Source organism: Balaenoptera physalus, assembly GCF_965194825.1.
Source record: "Balaenoptera physalus genome assembly, chromosome: 6".
Classification (NCBI taxonomy): domain Eukaryota; kingdom Metazoa; phylum Chordata; class Mammalia; order Artiodactyla; family Balaenopteridae; genus Balaenoptera; species Balaenoptera physalus.
In genome coordinates, this window is record NC_138885.1 from 55600406 (window position 1) to 55626270 (window position 25865).

General features: G+C 35.3%; 1 protein-coding gene across 8 annotated transcripts in view; it reads left to right on the forward strand.

The window, feature by feature from the left end:
• The window catches only part of TANK (TRAF family member associated NFKB activator), a 75024-nt gene that overhangs the window by 42453 nt on the left and 6706 nt on the right, over window positions 1-25865 (forward strand). For all 8 annotated transcript variants that reach the window (XR_014264639.1, XM_082465132.1, XM_082465135.1 and 5 more), the window contains 2 exons: window positions 21273-21349; window positions 21995-22110. Coding sequence is in view for 7 of the 8 variants with exons in the window: in XM_082465132.1 (XP_082321258.1) it covers window positions 21273-21349; window positions 21995-22110 (193 nt within the window). In the remaining variant the exon portion in view is untranslated. The remainder of the gene's footprint in view (window positions 1-21272; window positions 21350-21994; window positions 22111-25865) is intronic.

A 25865-nucleotide genomic window follows, 5' to 3' on the forward strand; every position in this document is an offset into this window, starting at 1 on the left:
AAAAATATAAAACATTATGACATCATTTATAAAAATATAAATGTGTAGTAGGAGTATAAAAACATATGCAGGAAGGATATTCTTTAGAAAAATGAAGGTGGGGAGAAAAGAGACTGATTCTGGGAAAGGAATAAAGAGGGCTTCAGGTATATCTGTAACTTTTCTGTTTTTAAAGAAAAGTTCTGAAGCAAATATGGCAGAATCTTAATGCTTGTTAAATCAGGGTGGTCGAGATATAGATGTATATTGTATTATTCTCCATGCTTTTCTGAATCATTGGAATTTTATGTTTAAATATGAATTTTTTTAATTAGATGAGTTGGGTTTTAGTGAGATGAAACAGCTCTTGAGTGAAATAATATCTCCTAACAAATGAGGACACTTAACAACCACAAGACAATTAAGTCAAGAGTGCTATATTTATTTATTTATTTCCTTCTAAATCAGGTAGGAGATTTTAACTTTGTGTGTCAAGGTTATTCAGTTACTTATCCCATAACTAAGACTATCTTAACTTGTTTTTAATTTAACATCAAATCTGAGAAATCCAGTTTGACAGTTCCCTATAAATAAAAATTTTAGAATGAAAACTTGCCTACAGTATCTCCCAGTTCATATTTCTTTATTTAGAATCGTTATTGGTTTTTTTATTTGAATCATTCAGCTCTCTTCACCCCCACTCCAATTTCCGTTTATCTAAAACTGCTAGTAAACACAAGAAACTGTGCCACTGGAACATGTTCAGGTTTATTTTGCAAAAGACAAAATTCAGAAATAGTGATTCTGACTTTTAGAATGCAATTTTGTGATAGAGCCTATTATAGTACATTTTAAAATCATTGAACTACTATAAAATGCTGACATAAATTTAGTGCTTAAGTAAATAATATTTGCAGACCATTTTCCTGTTTCAAAGACTTCTAAATGTCATGATTTATCATCAATTTTTAGTCAAAATTCTTATATTATTCCAATTATAACATTTCTCTGAAAATAATAAAATATCTCCAGTTCAAGTACATAGAAAGTATTTTTGAAAGTAGCAGTCTTGATTAGAACAAAGGGGATAATGTGAAAGGCTCTAAGATATATTAATAATTTAGTTTATTTTGAATTTGGATAATTTGTCATTATGAAAGTTTTAGAGTTTGTCAATTAGTGTTCAAAGAGAACCTTCAAACAGATTTGTTTTTTAAATTATGTTTGTTTTAATTTTGTAAAATGTCTTTATGTCTCAAATATATATATATATCTGAACAGCTGTGCTGAAATTAAGTGTAAGTAACAGAAATCATGTCAAAGGTAGCTTATTTCCAAAAAATTAATAATGTTGCATCAATTATAACCTTATTTGTGGACAGACCATAAGAGGGAAAAATATAAAGCTCCAAGTAGGAAATAAATCTAAATTCAGTGAGTTCTCTTAATTATCTTTACTAACAGGGGAAAGATTTATTTGACAGCTACGTATTTAACTCTTTGAATAGCTCATCAACTCAATCTTCTTGTACTATAATAAAAATTAGCAGTTTTATATTTCAGTTTTCTCATCTTCCTTTATATATCTAGAGCCAAAGTGCTAATGAGCACTAAACATATAAAGGATTAAAGAGAAGAAATGTATTCTAAAAGAATGGATAAATTGGATTTGTTGAATATTTAAGAGCTGGCTATATATGCGTGCAAAAATTAGTCCTAATTTAGAAAAATACTGGCCAGTTGAAATTAAAATCTTTTCCATTGGCATATATGTTGATCTGAGCTAATTAAGTTATAATTAAATACACTTTTAGGTAATACAAGTGAAATCCTTTCCTGAAGGAGTTTGATTGGTATGGATATCATTAAGGTTTTTCCAAAATGAAAAAATTCCATATTGGTTGCTTGCAATTTTGTCAAAGTATACATGTATACACAAGACAAAACCTAGAAGGTAGTATGCAGAAATGGCTAAGATAATGGTACAATTTTCTGTTTTCAGTATGTTTTTATTTTATTAGCCTTCTCAAAAACTAATTGATTTTATTTTTTTTACTGAAGTATAGTTAATTTACAACATTGTGTTAATTTCTGTTGTACAGCAAAGTGACTCAGTTATACATATATGTACATTCTTTTCCATTATGGTTTATCATACTGAATATAGTTCTCTGTGTCATGAAAAACTTAACTGATTTTAGAAATTACATTCCCAATCAGTTGGCCTAGCCTCTTTAATGAATTAGTGACTTAATAGAAACGTTTTGAACCAACAACAGAAGGAGGCTACTGCTAACCACTCACAGTCCTTTCCTCCTCCTATTTGGTGGGTAGTTTGAGGACTGTTTACCTTGTTTAGGACTTGGTTAGGATATTTGAAAAGGGAAAGACCCCCAGACATTATGGCAAATGGCAACTATGGCTGCCTTGGAAAATGAGACACATGGAGTGTAGGAAAAAGGAATATGTTGAGGGAAAAGAGGACCTTTTAGAAAATTGTATTTGAGAAACATGAAATTTATAGTTTAGTCTGTTCATAGAAATCCTACACAAAGAGCATGCAAGAGTCCTTTGATTTCTAAAAGGACATAAAAAAGTCAAGGTCGCAGAACCTGTATCATTGGATGACCCTTAGTATTCTGCTTATAGTTTAGCGACATTAGAGAAGTACTCAATTTAATGGAAAACTTGAGTTTCACCTCTTGTACACCACTGTAGTTTGTACAGTATTTCTTGTTGAGAAATTCATTGTATTATCTATCATGTAACAAAGTACCCCAAATTTACCCCAATATATAGCAACAACTATTTATTAATCACTTTTTGTGGGTCAGAAATTCAGGAGTGACTTAGCTGGGTAGTTCTGATTCAGGATCTTATATGATTGAAGTCAGAATGTGGCCAAGGGTTTCCAGTCACCTGAAAGCTTAACGGTGGTTGGAGGATCCACTTCCAAGATGGCTGTTGGCAAGATACCTCACCACATGGGCCTCTCATCACAGTGTGCCAGCTATCTTCCTCAGAGTAAGAAAGAAAGAGGTCCAAGAGAGCAAGGAGGAAGCCACAGTGCTTTCTACAAGCTAGTCTCTAAAATCACACCTTTGCTTCCACTTTATTCTGTTCATTAGAAGCAAGTCACTAAGTGCTCCAGAGATAAGAAAATAAGTTCTTCTTCTTGAAAAAAAAGATTATCAAAGATTTTGTAGACATACTGTATTTAAAAGCATCACAAGGGGACTTCCCTGGTGGTCCAGTGGTTAAGACTCTGCGCTCCCTTGGGCTTCCCTGGTGGCGCAATGGTTGGGAGTCCGCCTGCCAATGCAGGGGACACGGGTTCGAGCCCTGGTCCAGGAAGATCCCACATGCTGCGGAGCAACTGGGCCCGTGCACCATAACTACTGAGCCTGCGCTCTGGAGCCCGCGAGCCACAACTACTGAGCCCGCGAGCCACAACTACTGAGCCTGCGTGCCACAATCACTGGAGCCCGTGCGCCTTGAGCCCATGCTCCGCAACAAGAGAAGCCACCGCAATGAGAGGCCCTCGCACCACAATGAAGAGTGGCCCCCGCTCGCCGCAACTAGAGAAAAGCCTGCACGCAGCAACGAAGACCCAACACAGCCAAAAATAAATAATTAAAAATAAATCAAGGGCTTCCCTGGTGGCGCAGTGGTTGAGAGTCTGCCTGCCAATGCACGGGACATGGGTTCGAGCCCTGGTCTGGGAAGATCCCAAATGCTGCGGAGCAACTAGGCCCGTGCGCCACAACTACTGAGCCTGCGCATCTGGAGCCTGTGCTCCGCAACAAGAGAGGCCGCGACAGTGAGAGGCCCAAGCACCGCGATGAAGAGTGGCCCCTGCTCGCTGCAACTAGAGAAAGCCCTCGCACAGAAACGAAGACCCAACACAGCCAAAAATAAATAAGTAAAGAAGCTTCCATTTAAAAAAATAAAATAAATAAATAAATCAAAAAAAAAAAAAAAGACTCCCCACTCCCAATACAGGGGGCCCGGGTTCGATCCCTGGTCAGGGAACTAGATCCCACATGCCACAACTAAAAGAGCCCGCGTGCCACAACTAAGACCCAGCGCAGCCTAAATAGATAAATAAATAAATATTTTTAAAAATAAAAATAAAAGCATCACAGGGATTGTAGATTGTGGTATACAGAAGAGGGTACCAAAAGATCAAGGGTGTGTGTGGGGGCAGCATAGTATATCATTTACCATATGATAAATATTAATGAGAGTTAAAGGAACCTGGCAGAATTTAATAATGAATTTGACTCTCCTGAATCCTATTGTTATTCATCTCAGAGGAAAGAAATAGTCATAGCTTATTATCTTGAGAATAATTTCAAAAATTCTAATATGAATATAGACTTTCCAGAGGAGATTAGCTGAGCAGTGCTTTAGAGAACCAAGAAACTGTCGCACGTTATTACTTTAAAAGTTAAAAATTGTAAGAAATCAAGTAACACAAAAATGCATACACTTATTCTTGGCAAAGACTACTATCTTGTTTGCAGGACACCATTGTCAGACATAGTAACATATGTCATGATAGCAGTTATTATTTAGCAAATTTTATATTTTAATATAAATACAAATTCTGAGCAGGGATCGAACGCAGGCCCCCTGCAGTGGAAGCGCAGACTCCTAACCACTGGACCTCCAGGGAGTTCCCCTGGATCATTTTTATGATCTTGGAAACGAGATTTTTTTATAATACGGCTCTGGGAACCACTTCAGTTGCAAACTAAATGCTACCCTAGGTGTGTAGGGTGTAACAAAAGATTTTGTCATCTTTCTATCCCTTACTTTTTTTTTGTGGAAGTTATACAAAAGTCTAGAGTGTTTTGACACAAGAAAATATAGAGAGCAAAAATGTAGAATACATAAAAGAATTTAGTGATGTTGGTAAATTTTCTTCACTCACTCATTCAATAACTCTAAACTGCCCTCTGACTTAAAGTCCTGTTTTAATAACCAAAATAGACATTATTGAATGTTGTAAAGTTTTTTCAGATTCTAGGATCCGAGATACAAAGTATATATTATATGAGTTTATTTGAACTTTTAATTATTTAGAGACCATGTGTTCATGTGTATAGAAATGTTTTTATGCTTTATTTCTGATTTTCTATATATAATTTATTCTTTATACATCTTTTTTCATCTAAGTTATATGCTTTAAACAAAAGTTTAAAAATACAAAGAATGCAGTTGTTACTGAAAGATGCCAGTTAGACAGTTGGCACATTTCTAATGTAGCTATCATTGTGATTAGATCAGCAGATACATGGTAGCTTTGAGGAGCAGGAAAGATTTTATAGGTTTAGAACAGTAAAACAGTGATGGAGCTGTGGAGCTGCCATCAGTGCTAACATTAAGAAAGTAGGATGTGCTGTACCTGGCAATTGCAAGTAAACATAGAAGCTCTGACATGTTTGAAGAAAGCTGATGTCTAAAAATTCACTTGTCAATCAGTTAGACAAGAAGTGTTTTTTTTTTTTAAACATCTTTATTGGAGTATAATTGCTTTACAATGGTGTGTTAGTTTCTGCTTTATAACAAAGTGAATCAACTATATGTATACATATATCCCCATATCTCCTCCCTCTTGTGTCTCCCTCCCACCCTCCCTATCCCACCCCTCTAGGTGGTCACAAAGCACCGAGCTGATCTCCCTGTGCTATGCAGCTGCTTCCCACTAGCTATCTATTTTACATTTGGTAGTATATATAAGTCCATGCCACTCTCTCACTTCGTCCCAGCTTACCCTTCCCCCTCCCCGTGTCTTCAAGTCCATTCTCTACTAGGTCTGCGTCTTTATTCCTGTCCTGCCCCTAGGTTCTTCAGAACCACTTTTTTTTTTTTTTTTTTAGATTCCATGTATATGCGTTAGCATGTGGTATTTGTTTTTCTTTTTCTGACTTACTTCACTCTGTATGACAGACTGTAGGTCCATCCACCTCACTACAAATAACTCAATTTCGTTTCTTTTTATGGCTGAGTGGACAGAAGTATTTATTGAACTCCTCCTATTTTCCCAGTCTTGGTAGTCCTTGATAGGAATACAAAAAAAAAAAAGAGTAAGATCTTTCCCCTTTAAGGAGCTACAATCTGATCGGGGAAACAAAGATTTGGAGACCCAAAGCAATTAGCAAGCAAATTAAAAGACAATGTGAAGTCCAGATTACATGACAAAATGAAATCCTAATTATCATTTTATGGTACAGATAAAACATATAGGACCTTAATTTAAAAATAAAAATTCCCAGTGAGCTGAAGGTAGGCTTGATCAGGCACTCAACATTTAGTTTAAGTAGGGGAAAGAAAACAAATTCTTAACTTGCTTATGTGGTAGTATGTGCATAGATATGTAAACTTAAATTTTGTGCAGCATTTTAATAGAAAAAGAATAATCTCTAGGCAAGAACCCATATTATTCCAGGCTACTTTGGAGAACATTAAATAAACTGAAAGCTAAAACTGAGGGTTTTGAAAGAGCAATTTCACTTACTATAACTTTTTAAAATTACGTAATCATGACTTCAGAGGAGAGAGTGCTTCTTTTTGTTTCCTTATTCTTTATTTTTGTTTCTTTATTCTGTAGACGGTTCTTCAGTGAAAGGCATTTGCCCATGGTGTATTCCTCCAGTTATTATATATGACAGTTTTGGCAGACACTGTATGAACTTTAACTTGTTCTGCTGTCTGGCCTTCTGTAGCTTATAAAATCCTAGCCTCACAAGTCTAGGTCTTGGATGACCTCTCCATCCTTAAACTGTTCATATCTCATATACTCTGGACTTCAGGTGCACCACCCACTTAGGGATCTCCATCTGAGTTTCAGGCCCCCATAGCTTCTCTCAACATCTAGATACTTTCTCTATTGCAAGTCTCTTAAACTATATTTATTTGTAGGTTAGGTTTATTGTCAGGTACCTGGTTTTATATACATTGTAAATGCTTTAAAATAGAGTATTGTATACAGGTATATGATAAAAACACCTGTTTTTAAATATGTTTTTATTATTTGAACAGAAGTTAGAAATTATATCATTAGTCAAGATATGTAACTATCAACTGATTTCCTTGGCAAAGTAAAATATGGTTTACATTATCAAAACACATAGTACCTTTCCTGAGAGAGGAACTTTAAAAAAAATATGACTGCTTATGTTCTCACCTTTGTATTACTCACCTTTGTAAAAAAAAAAAAAAAAAAAAAAATTTATCCCTGTATTCCTTTAAGGCTTGATTCTTTCTTTTCATCATCTCTTATTAGATAGAAATGCCCATTATACAATGGCACATGACAGCCTAGCCTGGGGATTACAGAGGATTGGAGAAAACGTGTGTACGTAGCAACTTACCTTCTTCGTCAGAGCAAATGTCCCATTCCCCCTGGTTTTGTTTTTAGAGATTTGATCAAATATACCTTCTTTTTATATGTAACACTTCTATATTACTTTTCTCTGGAGATTAGTCTTTGTTTATAGACTCTCTGGTAGAACAATAATTAGAAGGAAAAAAGTTATTCAACAAGTTTATTCATTAAAGTTCATAGTTTTTCCCAAGGTGTCATAATAAATATATCACAAACTCTAAGAAAATTGCTATCCAAATCATTTTAATGTTTACGTTGAAACTTCCGTTGTAGAAATTGTTTCCAAATCTGAATTATTAATTCATCCTAACTCTTTCCTGTTCTGAGTCTCTGGTTTTGTTTTTGTTTTTTTTATTGAAGTATTGTTGATTTACAGTGTTGTGTTAGTTTCTGGTGCATAGCAAAGTGATTCAGTTATACGTATATATACATATTCTTTTTCATGTTCTTTTCCATTATGGTTTATTACAGGATATTGAATATAGTTCCCTGTGCTATACAGTAGGACTTTGTTATTTATCTATTTTTTACATAGTAATTTGTATCTGTTAATCCCAAATACCTAATTTATCCCTCCCCCACCCCCTCTCCCCTTTGGTAACCATAAGTTTGTTTTCTGTGTCTGTGAGTCTGTTTCATAAATAAGTTCATTTGTGTCATATTTTAGATTCCACATATAAATGATACATGGTACTTGTCTTTCTCTTTCAGACTTACTTCACTTAGTATGATAATCTCTAGGTCCATCCATGTTGCTGCAAATGGCATTATTTCATTCTTTTTTATGGCTGAGTAGTATTCCATTGTGTATATATACCACATTTTCTTTATCCATTCATCTGTTGATGGACATTTAGGTTGCTTCCATGTCTTGGCTATTGTAAATAGTGCCACAGTGAACATTGGGGTGCATGTATCTTTTCGAATTATGGTTCTCTCCGGATATATGCCCAGGAGTGGGATGGCTGGATCATATGGCATCTCTCTTTTTAGCTTTATAAGGAACCTCCATACTGTTTTCCATAGTGGCTGCAGCAATTTACATTCCCGCCAACAGTGTAAAAGGGTTCCCTTTTCTCCACAGCCTCTCCAGCATTTGTTATTTGTAGACTTTTTAATGATGGCCATTCTCATCAGTTTGAGGTGGTACCTCACTGTAGTTTTGAATTGCATTTCTCTAATAAGTAGCAATGTTGAGCATCTTTTCATGTGCCTGGTGGCCATCTTACTTCTTCTTTGGTGAAATGTCTATTTAGGTCTTCTGCCCATAGTTTGATTGGGTTTTTTTTTTTTTTTCTGTTAATGAGTTGTATGAGCTGTTCATATATTTTGGAAATTAAGCCCTTGTTGGTCACATCATTTGCAAAGATTTTCTCCCAGTCTGTAGGTTGTCTTTTCATTTTTTTTATGCTTTCCTTTTTATAAGTTTGATTAGGCCCCATTTGTTTATTTTTGCTCTTATTTCTGTTTACTTGGGAGACTGACCTAAGAAAACATTGGTATGATTTATGTTGGAGAATGTTTTACCTATGTTCTCTTCTAGGAGTTTTATGGTGTCATGTCTTATATTTAAGTCTTTAAGCCATTTTGAGTTTATTTTTGTGTATGGTGTGAGGGTGTGTTCTAACTTCATTGATTTCTATCTAGCTTTCCCAACACCACTTGCTGAAGAAACTGTCTTTTCTCCATTGTATATTCTTGCCTCCCTTGTCAAAGATTAATTGACTGTAGTGTGTGGGTTTATTTCTGGGCTCTCTGTTCTGTTCCATATGTCTGTTTTTGTGCCAATACCATGCTGTTTTAATTACTGTAGCTTTGTAGTATTGTCTGAAGTCTGGGAGGGTTATACCTCCAGGTTTGGTCTTTTTCCTCAGAATTGTGTTGGCAATTCTGGGTCTTGTATGTTTCCATATAAATTTTAGGATTGTTTGTTCTAGTTCTGTGAAAAATATCATGGGTAATTTGATAGGGATCACATTAAATCTGTAGATTGCTTTGAGTAGTATGGCCATTTTAACAATATTAATTCTTCTAATCCAAGAGCATGGAATATCTTTCCATTTCCTTGAATCATCTACAGTGTCCTTTATCAGTGTTTTGTAGTTCTCAGCTATAAGTCTTTTCACCTCCTTGCTCAGATTTATTTCTAAGTATTTTATTTATTTTTTGATGCAATTTTTTTTTAATAAATTTATTTATTTATTTATTTTTTGGCTGTGTTGGGTCTTCGTTGCTGTGCATGGGCTTTCTCTAGTTGCGGCGAGCGGGGGCTACTCTTTGTTGCGGTGTGCGGGCTTCTCATTGCAGTGGCTTCTCTTTGTTGCAGAGCACAGGCTCTAGGCACGCAGGCTGCAGTAGTTGTGACATGCGGGCTCAGTAGTTGTGGCTCGTGGGCTGTAGAGCGCAGGCTCAGTAATTGTGGCACACGGGCTTAGTTGCTCCGTGGCATGTGGGATCTTCCCAGACCAGGGCTCGAACCCGTGTCCCTTGCATTGGCAGGTGGATTCTTAACCACTGCACCACCAGACAAGTCCTCTTGATGGGATTTTAAAAGGGATTGTTCTTTTACTTTCCATTTCTGATACTTCATTGTTAGTGTAAAGAAATGCAACAGTTTTCTGTATGTTAATCTTGGTGAGTCTCTGTTTCTTAATTTAATACATAATTTTAGTTTTTGCTTTGTTATTATACTAGAAATAATTTTTGAGGGGAGAAGAAACTGAGAAGTGGCATATCACTTTTTAAATCCTCTTCCCTGGCTTCTAAGCAGATTTAAATAGCTCTAATATTGTATATTTCCCCTTTTTGTACCCTTTCTCACATTTCCCATTTTTCTTTTTTCTACTCTTCTCCAGAGCCCACTAAACAGAGTTACTGTATTCTGTTCTTCCCTGATTTATCTTGACCAAGGCCTGAAAGGATGTTTTTTCAACCTCAGTAGGTTGGGGCTAGCCCTCCAAAACAATCTAGTTTCTCTTATTAATATATTATAGTCTGTCATCCTAAAAGTTCTCAAAATCTGTTTTAAAGATATTTGTTTCTTCATACTTCCCTGGCGGTCCAGTGGTTAAGACTCTGCGCTTCCAATGCCTGGGGAGAAATTTTGATCCCTGGTCAGGAAACTAAGATCCCACATGCTGCGTGGCGTGGCCAAAAAAAAAAAAGATATTTGTTTTTTAGTTAGAAATGCTTTTTGCATTTGATCTGTTGTGATATGTTGTGGTGGGTGGTTTGGGGGCGTGGTTGTGGGGTTTTTTTGTTTGTTTGGTTGGTTGAATTACATGAAGAAAATCTAGCTTCACACAGATATGTAGTTGGGAAAGGGAAGAGTATTTTAATAATCTTTTTAGAAATTGTAGATATTTTCCTTTGATACTATACCAAAACTTGGCAAGTGGTAATTTCTTAATGTTAGTTGCAGTATGAAAGCTGAAACCAGTGAACTCTTCTGGTACATTAAAAGCCATTGGTCTGTCTTGTACTTTGAATGTATCTTTTACTTATGTATGATTTTGTAGCATCATGAATTGGTCATTTGGAAAATACCGGTTCAGGGAGCTATGCACAACTTCCAAATATTGACTTATTTCATGATATAATATTTTAACTCACATTTAACCTCATCACTGATCTCATCAGAAAAGTCTTTTTACTGGGCAGCTGTCAAGATGACTATAACAGAAGTTTTCCAAAATTTGCACTTGAAAACTTAAATTTTTTCATAAACAACAAATCTTTTCAGTTGTTTTCCTTAAAGTGGGAAGCTAGCTTCATTTGCTTTTGAGAAAATGTCTGAATAACCATAGCTTGCATGATGATCATTCTTTCAAGTGAAAATGGCATTCCATTAAAAAAGTGACTAGTTCAGCTTGCAGCTCGAACACTTGCACAAGTGCTTTTCCCCCTGTACTTCAGTATGAAATAGAAGTCCTTTGTGTATATTTCCCATTTTGTCACACAGAATACTAAAAAATGTTAGCTTGGGATCAAAATTCAATAAAATTAATAGTTTTTACTGTGTCATCATCAAGGATATTCTTAGGTGAAAATGGCTTCCTTTTTGATCGCGTATACGGCATTGAAGAATACAATGAGTACAGTTTGGTAACATGGCCTTGGTCATACTCAGGCACCAGCAGTTTTACTCACCATTGCTTTTGTATCATCAGTATAAATGCCAACACAGTAAAAAAGGCAAATAATATTTAATACTATTGTGACAATTGTTGACCCCATGAGTTTCAGGGTCTGGGGTTTGATTTTACCCTACCTACAAGCTAATAAGTTACAACTTCATGGATGCTGGAAGAAGACATGAGACTCCTGGATCAGAGAAAAAAAGGTCTCTGTTATTTATAGAACAGCAAGCAGCTAGAGCATTATATGTGCATTGGTCTCATGGTGGGGGACACAAGGTGGACCCCGGTGGATGCCTGCACATGCAAAGGGTTGCATTATGCTGGTAAAAGATGGGGTGGTGCCTGATGCATTTCTTGAGCTATTCCACAGAACGCTAGACCTGTGAAATGCTGCATAGCATGTATTCTTCGTGGTAATTTTTAAAGGCACAGGAATGTATTATAGGATCCAAAATCAACAGTAAGAAAACTACTTAGCGGGAATTCCCTGGTGGTCCAGTGGTTAGGACTCCACACTTTCACTGCTGAGGGCCCAGGTTCAATCCTGGTTGGGGAACTAAGATACCGCAACCTATGTAACGTGGCCAAAAAGAAAAAAAAAAAAAGTTTAAAAAAAAAAAGAAAACTACTTAGCTTCATTTTACCATAGAATCTCTAGCTAGCACTTTTCCCAATATTGTATTTTAACAACTCTTATTGAATTTGAAGTCCCCTTTAAGATATTGCTAGAATTTGATGGGGGAGAGATGGGGAGGGCACACCTAATTTATCATTTGCACCTAATATGCTATGTTCTTTCAGTGTCTTTGTTGCTTGCTTAAGGCACTCTTGCCATGTTATGAAAGCTTTTTCCCTGAAAGATTTTTTTTCTTTGCCAATTAGACATCTTTCCATACACTTGATACTTGGCTCTAAGATAAATAGATAGATCCTAGAATCCTGATAAAACTATTGTAAAGTAGTTCCCAGGCATTCTGTAAGTCATTAAACTATGATTTTTTTTTTCTTTTCTGATAAGTTCCTTTTGGAAAACCAAATAATTCCGAGATGGGTATCTTTTGTTTTCTCTCTCCTGTTGTGCTTATCAGTAGTGGTGTGATTTTTATATTCCTTATTGGATGGGTTTACCCACCGTTATTTCTACCTCTAATTGCTCTTCACTATTTAACATTAAGGCAGCATGTTTCCCTCTACATTTCATCCAAATAATGATGTGCAGGAGGTCACTGACTTGTCCAGATTCCCTGAAAGTGTCATCTAGAATGTATTCCTGCTGGATGGCCTGTGGCCACAGTAGATGTTGCTTTCCTTCTTGCTGCTGCTGATTGAACATTTTCTCTTCCTCCTCTTTCCACATGCTGCAGCCGCAGAATCCCTGTTCTTGTCCCCGGCTCTTGTTTCTCATCTTGTCCTGAAGACAGAGTGAAAACTTTTTAATAAAGCTGAATCTAAAACTCTCCCTTCTACTTTTTTGATAAATGTCCATTTCTCTTTTACATGAAGAAGATAATAGATCTTTATAGTTAGTTGTTTTTACTAAGTTTTTTCTTGGCAAAGTAAAAAGTTGGTAGCCCTTTATCAGACCCCTAGTTTTGTTTTGAATTTTGCTGTTCTAGGAATGCTTAATCTCAGTTTCTTTAAGCTTTTATCTTTCCCTAAGATTTTTTTATTTTAAGGAGAATGACCTTGCATTAACAAAGGAAAATGAAGATTAGAAGTGTGAACCAGATTTGAGGAAAAGGTGATTATGGTTTGTTTTTGTTTTTTTTTTAAGATTTATTTATTAAAATTTATTTATTTATGGCTGCATCGGGTCTTTGTTGTGGCGCGGGCTCTTTGTTGCAGCGCGTGGGCTTCTCTCTAGTTGTGGCGCGCAGGCTCCAGGGCGCATGGGCTCCATAGTTTTCATCACGCAGGCTCTCTAGTTGAGGCGCATGAGCTCAGTAGTTGTGGCACGTGGGCTAGTTGCCCTGCAGCATGCGGGATCTTAGTTCCCTGACCAGGGATCGAACCCACGTCCCCTGCAGTGTAAGACGGATTCTTTACCACTGGACCACCAGGGAAGCCCCTGATTATGTTATATTTTAAAATGTGGTGCTCTACAATAGACAGCAGAACAAGTGAAAATATATTGGATTGAAAGAGAATTGAGAGTGGCTATCAAGAGAGAGGGTGGTTGGGGCTACCCTGGTGGCACAGTGGTTGAGGATCTGCCTGCCAATGCGGGGGACGCGGGTTCGGGCCCTGGTCTGGGAGGATCCCACATGCTGCGGAGCGACTGGACCCGTGAGCCACAGTTGCTGAGCCTGTGCATCTGGAGCCTGTGCATCTGGGGCCTGTGCTCCGCAACGGGAGGGGCCGTGATAGTGGGAGGCCCGCGCACCGCGATGAAGGGTGGCCCCCACTTGGCGCGGCTGGGGAAAGCCCTCGCACGGAGGCAGAGACCCAACACAGCCATAAATAAATAAATTAATTAATTAATTTAAAAAAAAAAAAGAGAGAGGGTGGGCCTGAAGATACAGATTTTAGGAAATGAATACTCAATAGACTTAACACGAGAATGAACAATAAGAAAGGTGTATAATGAGGGAAGAACAGTGTACCCATGTGTGAACCTTAGAGAATGCCCACATTTTTAGTCTAAGAACAGGGACCAATGAAAACACCAAAACTTAAAAAGCAAACCTAAATATTATACTGGTAGCCAAAAAGGTATCAAGAAGGAGGAGCTGCTCACTAGTGTGAAATACTGTCACTAATGTGAAATTCCCAGTTTTCTGTGGTTTTGTCCTGAGGGTGGCCACATCCCAGTGGCTAAAATTCCAATTGAAAGCCCACCACCATTCTGGCTGGAAGAACCAGAAAGGAAAATGAGCCCAGAATAACCACAGTCACCAGAGAAGGAAGGAGCCCCATAAAGGAGAGAGCCAGAGAAAGTAAACCTGAAGTTCTGTGTTTAAACTCAGCCCGTCTCTGGCTCTCCCTAAAACCAAGGATGTGTGGGCAAACTGAAAGCAGTTTGCAGCTGAAGCATAAAGGAATGAACTGAGATCTGAGCTGCTTGCTCTTCAGAGGAGTGACAGTTTGGAGTCTGAGTCTAACCAACTTAATTTCCTGCAAAAACAAAAACATCAACACTCTTTGGCACCATATAACAGAATATCTCCCCAACATAATATTCACAATGTTCTGGGTACAGTCCAAAATTATTCAACATATGGCGAGTCAAGAAAATATGACCCAGTTTCAAGGGAACAGATACCAACCCTGAGATGACGCAGATATTGAGATTATCAGACAAGGATTTTAAGTCAGCTGCTATAACTATGCCCAGTCATCTATTAGGAGGTAGTTAGGAAGGCAGGAAGAGAATTAAAGTTTTGAGAGGATAGCATTTAACAGAAAGGTACTCCACTGTCATGCTTTGTCAAATGGTTAACTTTTAATGACAAGTTTGAGAAATACTTGAACTGTGAAATGCTGGTTAAGAAGCTATTGCCAAATCGCCTCTGTTAACACGTAAACTGGTTTGGCAGAACTTGAGTAAGTCTATCTAGGGTGATTGTGGGGTGTAAATTTCTTCTTGGACATTCTTGAGCACAAAAAGGGCCATACCAAAGGTTTTTTTCCCCAGGCAGTATTTAAACATCAAAACTTGGCTTATAACTATGCCTCACTGAGAAATATATTTGTTGTATGACAGACAGGTTTTAGAGTCTTAAAAGTAGTTTGCATTGGTGCACTTTGTAAATGTTACCCTTCTATATCTTCCTCACCATGCTAGATAATAACCCTACTACTTCACTTCTCTAGCAGTCGGGACCTGTAAACTGAGAGGTTAAGAGCCTGGGGCGGTAAGGCTTGGGTTCCAATTGCAGCTACTCCACCTACTAGACTGTAGACAAATAGTTGATCTCTCCAGAGCCTTAGTAACTATAGTGAACTTTAAAATCAAATTAAAGTACTTAATTCACAAGATTATGTGGATTTAGTTAAATAATATATGCAAATTGCTTAAATAACAACTATTTTCATGAAGATATTTTCTGCTCACCATGGTAGTGGTATGACAAAAAAGTAGTAGTTAATGAAAAGGATTTTCCCAAATCATTTCATTTTAAAGTAGTGTTCAGAGAAGGGGTGAAGGAAGTATGGGAAACCTTACTTTTTAAAATTAGTCACTTAAGTTATTTTTCTATTTAGCATAAAAAGGCATTCCCACAATTAGATATTTCTTCCTATTAAGCAAATTAATTCAGAAAGATAACTTTTTTTTAATGTTTTATTGTAACATTGAATTGATAGAAGTTTTGGGGGATTTACGTTAAATCAAAACTTTGTAAAGAACTTGGAAGTAATTGGGATATTTAATTTTATTTTTATATTGTTTATTTTCTTGCCTCTTCCTTCAGAACTCTGGGATGGATCCCATTTTGCCCTGGAATTGTTCCTGCACTGGCAGTGGATTTGCCTAGCACACTGTGTCATGCGGAACAGACAAGGCTCCTAGGATTTGTGTTCCTCTTGCTTTTCTAGATTTTCAGTAATATTATTGAGGGTGAGAGAACCACAGATTTCACATGGCCATAAGTTCTTATAAATACAATTTCTGTGTATTTTTTAAAATTATCTTTTGTCCTCAAACTTCTTTTTTAATATGCTTTTATATTCTTATCAAATCTCTTGTAACTTTTTTCTGTTCCTATTTTCTACCTTAAGCTCTTCACTTTCTCAGCCCTTTTTTCACTTTCTCCCTAATTCAGCCATATTCAGTGCTTGACTTCACCATAACATTTTTGTCTCAATATATCTAAAACTGGTAAATTCAACCTCAGTTTCTCCTTTAACATTTCATTCTTAGTTTCAAAAATCTAAGTGATAAGTGAATCCTTATTTTCACTTTCTTTTTCCACTACTCATTTTTTCTTTTCCTGTAGTAAATTTTATTAAGTTAGTATTTATAACTATTCCACAGTTTATATTCCCTTTACTAATCCAGCCCATCTCACCTGGGCTAACTTCTTGGCTGACATTGTTCCAAGTAAGAACATAGCTCTTTTTTTTTTTTTTTTTTTTTTTTATTTATTTATTTATTTTTGACTGTGTTGGGTCTTCGTTTCTGTGCGAGGGCTTTCTCCAGTTGCGGCAAGTGGGGGCCACTCTTCATCGCGGTGCGCGGGCCTCTCACTATCGCGGCCTCTCTTGCTGCCGAGCACAGGCTCCAGACGCGCAGGCTCAGTAGTTGTGGCTCACGGGCCTACTTGCTCCGCGGCATGTGGGATCTTCCCAGACTAGGGCTCGAACCCGTGTCCCCTGCATTGGCAGGCAGATTCTCAACCACTGCGCCACCAGGGAAGCCCCCAGAACATAGCTCTTTTCTGTTTTCTGTTTTAAAAGCGTAATCTCAGAAATGAAATCAAATATTGGCTACACTCAGTTGCCTGAGCCACCTGAAAATAAATATTCCTTTTGCATGGAAGGATCTCAACTAAATTTTAGAGAGAATCTTTGATATGAACCCTGGAATAAAGCGATAGTCATTGCTATAAGTTAAATATGTATCATTGAAGACTTACCACCTTTATTCAGTATTAGCCTTTTAAAGTTTAGATTCCGGAAAAAAAAAATGGAAAAAATAACTAAGAGGTTGTTTTATATACCATAAAGAAGAGAACGTTTCTGGTTTTAATTTCCTTTTGAAGTATATGGCTTCAGGCAATCAAATAAATTGGTACAATGTCAAAATAAATAAATAAATAAAGTTTAGATTCCTTCCATATGAGAGATATTAATGAGTTTGAATTGAATTATCTTTAAAAGTTCCATAACTCAATTTAATTTTGCTGACTTTAGTTGCTTAAAATTTTTAAGAAAAAACATGATTCTGATTAAAAATTTTTATTGCATTTCTTCTTCTCCCCTAGCTTTTTGGAGCTATAAATTGACAAATAAAAATTTTATATATTTACAATGTATAGCATGATGTTTTGATATATGTATACATTATGAGATGATTACCACAGTCAATCTAATTAACATATCCATCACTTCACATGGTTATTTTTCTTTTTTATTGTGGTAAAAACATTTAAGATTTATACTCTTAGCAAATTTCAAGTATACAATACAGTAGTATTAACTATAGTTGCCATGCTATGCACTAGATCTCCAGAATTTATCCATCTGCGTGACTGAAACTTTGTACTCAACATCTTCCCACTTCCCCTACCTCCCAAACCCTGGCAACCACCGTTCTACTCTGCTTCTATGAGTTTGACTTTTTTAGGTTCCACATATAAGTGAGATCATACTATATTTGTTTTTCTGTGCCTGCCTTATCTTATTTTACATAACATAATGTCCTCCAGGTTCATCCATATTGTCTCGAATGACAGGATTTCCTTCTTTTTTAAAGCTGATGTGTTCGGCCTTAAAATGTGTGCGTGTGTGCGTGTGTGTGTGTGTGTGTATACACACACAATATTCTATTGTATATATACCACGTTTTCTTTACTCATCCATCATCAATTGACACTTAGACTGAATTCATATCTTGGCTATTGTGAATCATTTCTGTATTTTTCACATTGATTTATAAAAAAAAAAAAAATACTTTCACTTTTACTACCAAATATTAAAAAGGCAGGTATTGAGGAAAATATACATTTCTTTCTTTGAAATGTTGGTATCTAACAGATCTTGGATTCCAACACAAAAAGATTTCCCATTATCGCTGCATTAAGAATAAGAAGGTTTTGGACTAATTAAATATTAGCCACTTTTTGTATTTTCTCCTTCTTAAATATCATTGCATATTCAACTAAGTCTTGAACAGAACATTTTTTATATATAATACACATCTATGAGAAGCTTAAATTGATTTACACTAAAACAAATTCTCCCAATTTACATAAGAGGAAATTTAAGGAATCATTTCACAACGTCTTCCAACTGCTTCAAATGGGTTTATCTTAATGATTTAGTTGAATGACTTATCCAGTGCCATACTGGAAGTGTAAATGAAAAGTACGACGTGTAAAACTCTTATTTCAGTATTCATTCCACAAGTTCGCCATTTCCAAACTAGTACTTGGAACAGTTTATAATGTTAAGTATTTTAAGTTTTAGTACCTCAAAATAAATTCATTTGTTGAATGATTTAATGTTAAAATCTCCTAAAATATAATGTTCAGAATTCTCTTGCTTTCTTATTTGAAGTTGTAATAACTTCAACTTCCTGCAGTGCGGGGTCCACCTGGATAATATTTGAAAATAGAAAAATACAAATTATCTCTTTTAATGTTTACTTACTCACTGGGATGTTCAGCAAACTGAGTAGTCTTCATTAGGTAAGATCATTTAGCATTTAAAAGAAAGTCTGAGTTTCTGGGGAAAGTGTTGGAGTTGCTGTTAGCTATACTAATCCTAAATCCTTTGAAAAAATAAATGATCTTTTTCAGAAAGTTGCGTTCGATTGCTACAGTGGAAAATAATATTAACATTCTATACCCATTTTAGATAAACCCTACTTCAAAATGTCAGAGAACTGCTTTGCTTTTTTTTGAACTAACACGTTATGGTCTCTTTCAAAATTTTTTCTTAGGATGTGGGGACATAAAACTTTCATTTGAAATATATCAATAGACTTATTTGGTGCAAATGATAGAAGGTGCAATGCATTGCTCAGTACAATCAGTAATACGTCTCTTCAATAATGATAACAAAAATGATAGTAAGCAGAACTGTTCCTAACCCCAAAGAAGCTTGAAGTCCTTAGTTTAGATACTTCATAGAAATTCCTCAATAAGTCAGTTCTCCTTTTACCCCCTGCCAACACAAGCAAGAAATCTTTTCCAGATAAATTCACCCACACCAGTTATCAAATCTAAACATCGCAGAAGTAAGTCAACACCAGTTATTTGGCGAGCCAGCTAAAATTTATCATTCTTCTCCTGCCTTTTCCTTCACATTTTTCCCACCCCCACCCCCACCCCTTAGTTTTTAGGCTTCTTTAACTTCAGAAGCAATCATTCCTACTTTATGTCAAATTCAGTACTTTGAAAATCAGAGTAGTCTTCATTACTGTTTTCTGTAACTACCTTCATTTTCAGACTACAATTACAGAAGCACTTCTTTTTGGTTCTTTCTAGCTCCTAATAGCATATTTTTATTTCATGTTGAGAATTTCAAATAGTAAGTTTTAAAAGGAGGCTAATTACGCTATTAATCACTTGTTTTATTATTTATTTAATATCTTAAATTGTCAAATGTTTCTATTCTCTTAATATTACCTCTTCTCTGATTTTGTTGCTATAGATTTAATATAATATAACCTTTTAAGAGTTTGTTTTTATACTTGTAGCGTCCTGAATGATTGGTTAGCTTTAAAATGTTGCCTTTTTTCCTAGTCCACACTAAAATCCATTGAGTGTTCTAATTGCACATAACACTAAAGCCTTGTCTACCACTTTTAAAAACAAACTGTGAATGTGAAAATGTCTTTTGATATGACTACTTTATAAAGCTCAGTAAAGCAGTTTTAATCCAGAAGAAGACATGGCCTAGATATTTGTCAGACCAAAAGTATGCAGCAGCAAATGATCTTTATTTTACCTAAGTCTAATGACATAATATATAAAAAAAATTGTTTGGGTTGCTAAGATTATATTTTGCTAATTACTGTAAAGTAATATACTATTTTAGAAATGGTAAGCAAACACTAGTATTTAGAAAAAGCTGAAAAAGTAGAGCAATAAACTGAAGAAACTGGAGAAGATACTAATTTTAAGAGAAACAAACTGGAATCAGGTTTTTTCCCTAAAGAACAAGTAAGACTCTTAAGAAATTGAAAGAACCTTTTGAAAAGCAAGATTATAAGGGAGATGTACTCAGATGATAAGAAACAATGAAGTAAAATCATCCATTTTAGTAAGAGCTACAATGACCTTAATTGAATAAAATCTAAAAAGTCACCTAATATAAAACACTGGTTTGAATTTGAACTTAAATAAGACCCTATACAGTTTTGGCCAAATTATAAATGATTGAATAATATTAGGACTTCTTCAAATATTTGGATTTATCAATTTGTAGTTTTAAAAGGTACACAAAGTTCTCTAGGTATGACTGAAGATTTTTTAAAAATCTAAATGTTGACTTTTGTGTCATGATGAATGTAATACCAGTGTAAGCCACAGGGTGGTGGCAGGAACTTGTGTTAAAGGAGCTTAAATACATAATTGCACTATCTTTAAAATGTTTGTTAAATGCTAAGGAGCTGTAGCTTGGTTTTCTTTATTCCTCTAATACAGCCGCATTCTCAGCAAAGAATCTATAACAAAATAGAAAGACATTGATTTAAATGTATAGGCCAACAATGGGAAAAAAAGGAAACTCACACGGATATTTTTCTTAAAGTTTCTAGTCACGTCAGATGCTTGGTGATCAGAGTAGCAATTTCATCAAGATGTGAATTTGAGGAAATTTCTTGAATTAGCAATACTGGAAATAGTAATTGAAGAAGTTACCAGAAATACTTCATGTCTTCATCTTATTTTTCTACTTTCATTTTCCTTTTTCCCTGAATGTTCTCGTTGAAAAAAAAAATCTATTGTACCATATATATATATATATATATATCTGTAAGCTAACTAAACTTATTTTTCATTGAGGAAGATAAATTTTCTATTGTGTTTTCTGTTAACCCATTCTCATTTGAGTTTAGAAGCAATTTAAAGTGGTAATCATTTTATATCTTTAAGGTAAGAAGACAAGAGGTTTCTTCTCCAAGAAAAGAAACTTCACCAAGGAGTCTTGGCATTCCTTTATTCCATGAAAGGTAGTTCTATATCCTTTTATGCCAACCCTACAAATTATAAATATTGAAATATATTTTTATGTACATATTTTAAATTTTTAGCAATTGTAAGAAAAAGCAGCCTTTTAAAACTAGAAGAGAACAACTCAAGGCTCCTCCATGTTAAAATGACCTAAATAAGTCATACAGTTAATAGCAGAGATGGGTCTAAAAACTGAATTCTCTGAAGTTCTCCTATTTCAATAGAACAAGTACTATGGCCACATTGTTTTATATGGATGGCTCTTAATGTTAACCTTATCAAAGTGAGGAATATTTAATTTTTTCTGTTTAAGATGTTCACAGAGGACAAAAAGTCAATACACTGAAATTTCTAATGTAAGAATGAGACAGCCAGCATAAGTGTGATATATGAATAAGTAGGTATGCTAGTCTTTGCTACATTTATGTATTAGAACTTTAATTTATCACTTACTTTGTACCTGGCTCTCCAAATATTAAAGTTGTTTTAGGAAACATTTTCTAGGAATTTAAAATGATTTTTTTTTAACTTTAACCTTTCAGTAATTATTTTGTGGTGCATTAAAAAGTGCTATGTAAATTCAATCATGATTTTTAAAATTTGAAGATATAGCCTTACATTTTAAAATGTTGATTTATTTTTAGAGGTTATATAGAGAAGACTTTCTGGGATCTGAAAGAAGAATTTCATAGAATATGCATGCTAGCCAAAGCACAAAAAGACCACTTAAGCAAACTTAATGTACCAGCCACTGTAACTGGTAAGGTTTGATTTAATGTACAGTAATATTAATTTTATTGGTTGAAACTGATTTATTTTTGATTGTGAAAATATTTCTAAATGCTTATTAAGTGCTGAGGATCTATAACTTGTGCCTCTCACCACTTATAATGGGTAAGTACTGTTTAAATTCTGTAATGTATTGCATTATATAATTATTGGCCTTTTCCCTCTCTATGTGGCACTGTGTAGATTGAACTGAATGACATAATTACTAATCATCTTAATGAGAAGTCCCACCTTGGAAAAATAAATATAGGATATATCTCTCAAAGTCTTCAGTTGCTATTTGGGGGTCTTATTAAACATTAATTGATATATTAGTAAGCAACCTTGAAGCTACACTATCACATATGAGGTAAGTAAAATTATAATATTAGGTTTGTTTTTAACTTCTGCCTGAAAGTTAATTGGACACCATGGATAGATTCTTGTAATTTTATTGAAGAAATAAACATTTCACATTTCATGAGGCCAGTTCTGTTGGAGGTACAAAGTACAAATTAAGTATAAAATATAACTTAAAAGGAATATCTGTTTTACAGATATATTGCAATGTGTTTTTTAAAAGCTCCACCCTTCCCTAAAACCCCAGACCGGCTTCCTGGTATTTGCCTCAGTAGTTCGATATGAATAGCAAAATACCAGGGATTGAATCTGGCTACCATGCACCCCTGTAAACAAAAGGAAGGTAAACTGATCATTTATAATGATAAATTCTCCTTTACCCTTGTGATTTGAGATATTCTGCCTACAATTCCCAAGAGCTGTGATTTACAGTTTTTACTCTGAAAGATGTTGCAGCAGTGCTAACACTCCTTTAATTAAAGATCACTTTCCATTTCTTACAGCTCTTATAGCTAGGCTATTTAAAAAATCATTTTATAGTGTAAATTCACTTTTTGCTTACTACTACCGTTTTATTTTCAGAAAATGTACACAGTGTGCTGTTGGAGAAGCAAAACAATCTTTGTAGACAAACATAATTTACTTCTTCCCCTCCCTTCCCTCTGCTTCCCCAAAAGGAACTCTAATGTTTCCACCTTAATTTATGTCATTTTCTTGAGAATTTGATCTTTTGTGCAGACTAAAGACACTAGGTACTTCTGAAGTACCAATAAAAGAATTATCTTTATTTAAAATCTACTAGCTATAGAGATGTAGTACCTAGAATTAATCATGCTTTTTTGAACATCAGCGTAGTATCAAAACATTGTAATGGTGACATATTCATTGTTACACAGAGAACCTACCCCGTTATCAATGGCTTAATACTTTGACCATTTTTAAATTGCACAAGTCTAAATCTGAGTATGTATCTGTCAACTAGAATACTGAGTGTTTAGCTTCAATTTCCTTCCCACTAAAACTGCTTCCTAACATTATTCTTATGTTTTATATTAACTGTGTCACAAATAATAAATACAACATTATTCTTGAAATGTTTTAGGTCTTTTGTGCTACAGACTCCAGTGGAGTTTTGCTGGCTCCAAACAAACCACAATATCAAATATTATGCTTCTGACAGTAGTAGATCAAAGGGGGAAAGAAAGAAAAAGAAATATTTTGGAAAAAGATGCCTATTCAGGTTTTTTAAGAGTGAACACTACATTGAATACAAATGGAAAGGAACTACTTTAAATGTGATTTGCATAATACAGCTGGAAAGAGTTTATTTAACATTATTGTCCCCTGTGTTATTTTTTTGTTAAAATTTGATTTTTACTTTTAAGTAAACAGATATAATTCATAAATTGCTGAGTTAGTAGAATTGTACATTTTCTTTTTATTTTTTTGCTTCTCATCCACATGACAATAGCCTTGAGAAAGGACAAAGGTAAAATGTATGTTTAAGTAATTGTGGCTTCAAAAAAAGTACTATTTGGTCCATGAAGTAGGATCATATTTCAGTGGTGATCAGGAGACAAGGATATAGGACTAGAGGTTAAAATAACCCTCAGATCTTTTTCTTTTGTCAATATACAAGGTAATTAAACTGAAAAGTCATCCAAATGGACAACCTATACTTAAAATTTAGAAACCTAAAAAATTTTCTCATTTTACTTTTTTTTCCTTGCAGGAGTACACGTCTTGAAGTAAACAAAATAGAAAGACAATTAGCTCACCTGATCATGTTTCTTAGTATAGTGTCAGAACGACAAGTGCTTTCATGCACCTTGTTTGATTTTTAAGTTTTCTAAGCTTGGATTTCTAGTAACCTTAGAAATCTTAACGTTTAAAAAAGCAATTTTTTTTTTGTAAATAGTAACTCTCATTGCTTGAACAGATTAATTCAAAAGATTACTTTAATGTGCTGAGGTATGCCAGCTAGCTATACTAAAAGAAAATATATGCTTTATTACACCTGTTTGGGTTTTCCATGTTTTGTTCACAAAGGGGATATCTACTACTGGAAAAGAAATTCAAAGCACATTTCTGTCATTTTGGAGACTCTTCTCTATAATGTAGAAACCAGCATGTTCAATTTATCATAATGGTTCAGAGCACAGGCTCTAGGCTGCCTGGGTTCCAGTTCCAGATCTGTCACTCATTCATTAGCTGTGTAGCCCTGGAATTAACCCCTAAATTAATGCACAAACAATGGTTATAAGTGTGTGGCACATAGAAGTGCTGTATATGTTAATAGTTGTCATTATCAGCAGCAGCAGATTCTTTATTCTCCTGTTCTACTGAAGAACATTTTGATAAGTGTTTCCTCCTTCTCAGGTGTTAAAGAACTTGGTTACATCAACAGTTGGTTTTCGTGATTTGTTATTTGCAATTATTAAATGTAATCTACAAAGAAAGTACTGTTTCCTAGAATTTCCTGCCACTCTTACGTCTACTACCAGGAAAAACGACAGCAATTGAGCTTGGTCTCAATTACTGTACCACTCCTAGTTACAGACAGATTATCTAGTAAATGTACATTATTATGCTAGGCTCTGTGGGAAAGAGAACACAGATTCATTCAGAATGCATTTATTGAGGGCATACTATGTGCAGGCGCTGGGCAGGGTACTGGAGATAAGTGGGAAATAAAACATAGTTTAGGACCTCAAGAAACCTACTTTGATGGGAGAAAGAGGTATATTTGCAAATACAATGCAGTGTATAGTCCTCAGGGCACCCAAGAGTCATGACTAAACCAGCCTTGGGAAACCAGAGAGAACCATCCAGAGAAATTAATGCCTAAGCCAAGAAATGAAGGACAAATAAGAGTCAGGCAAAGAGTAATGGAAGGGGGAAGTTCAGGCAGTCTGCACAGCATGTGCAAAGGCCCAAAGACAAGAGAGCATGGCTGTTTGGACAACTGTACCAAAGTTCATTATAGCTGGAGTAAGGAGTAGAGCAGATGTGGTGAAAGATGACAGCATGGAGAGGTGACAGAGGGCCAATCATGCACAGCTTTATATGAGTTTTACGGCTGAAGGTCTTGGAGAACCATGAAAAGGTTTTATTAAGAAGGTAACACGACCAGATTTGTATTTTAGAAAAACTAAGAGAGGGTTGGGGAAAGCAGTGTAGACAATAGAGTGGATATGAGAAAAATTAGAGGCAAGGAAGTGGTTCAAAGGCTGCTGTAATCCAGTAAGAGAAGATGGTACATACTAAAGAGAGGTTAGTAGGCATATAACAGGGTGAACCAAAGAAGCTGTTGGCATTGTACTACAATCATGTCCAAACAGAAAACATCTGTGTTGGAATGTGCTGTGGCAAAAGAGAGAAAAGTGT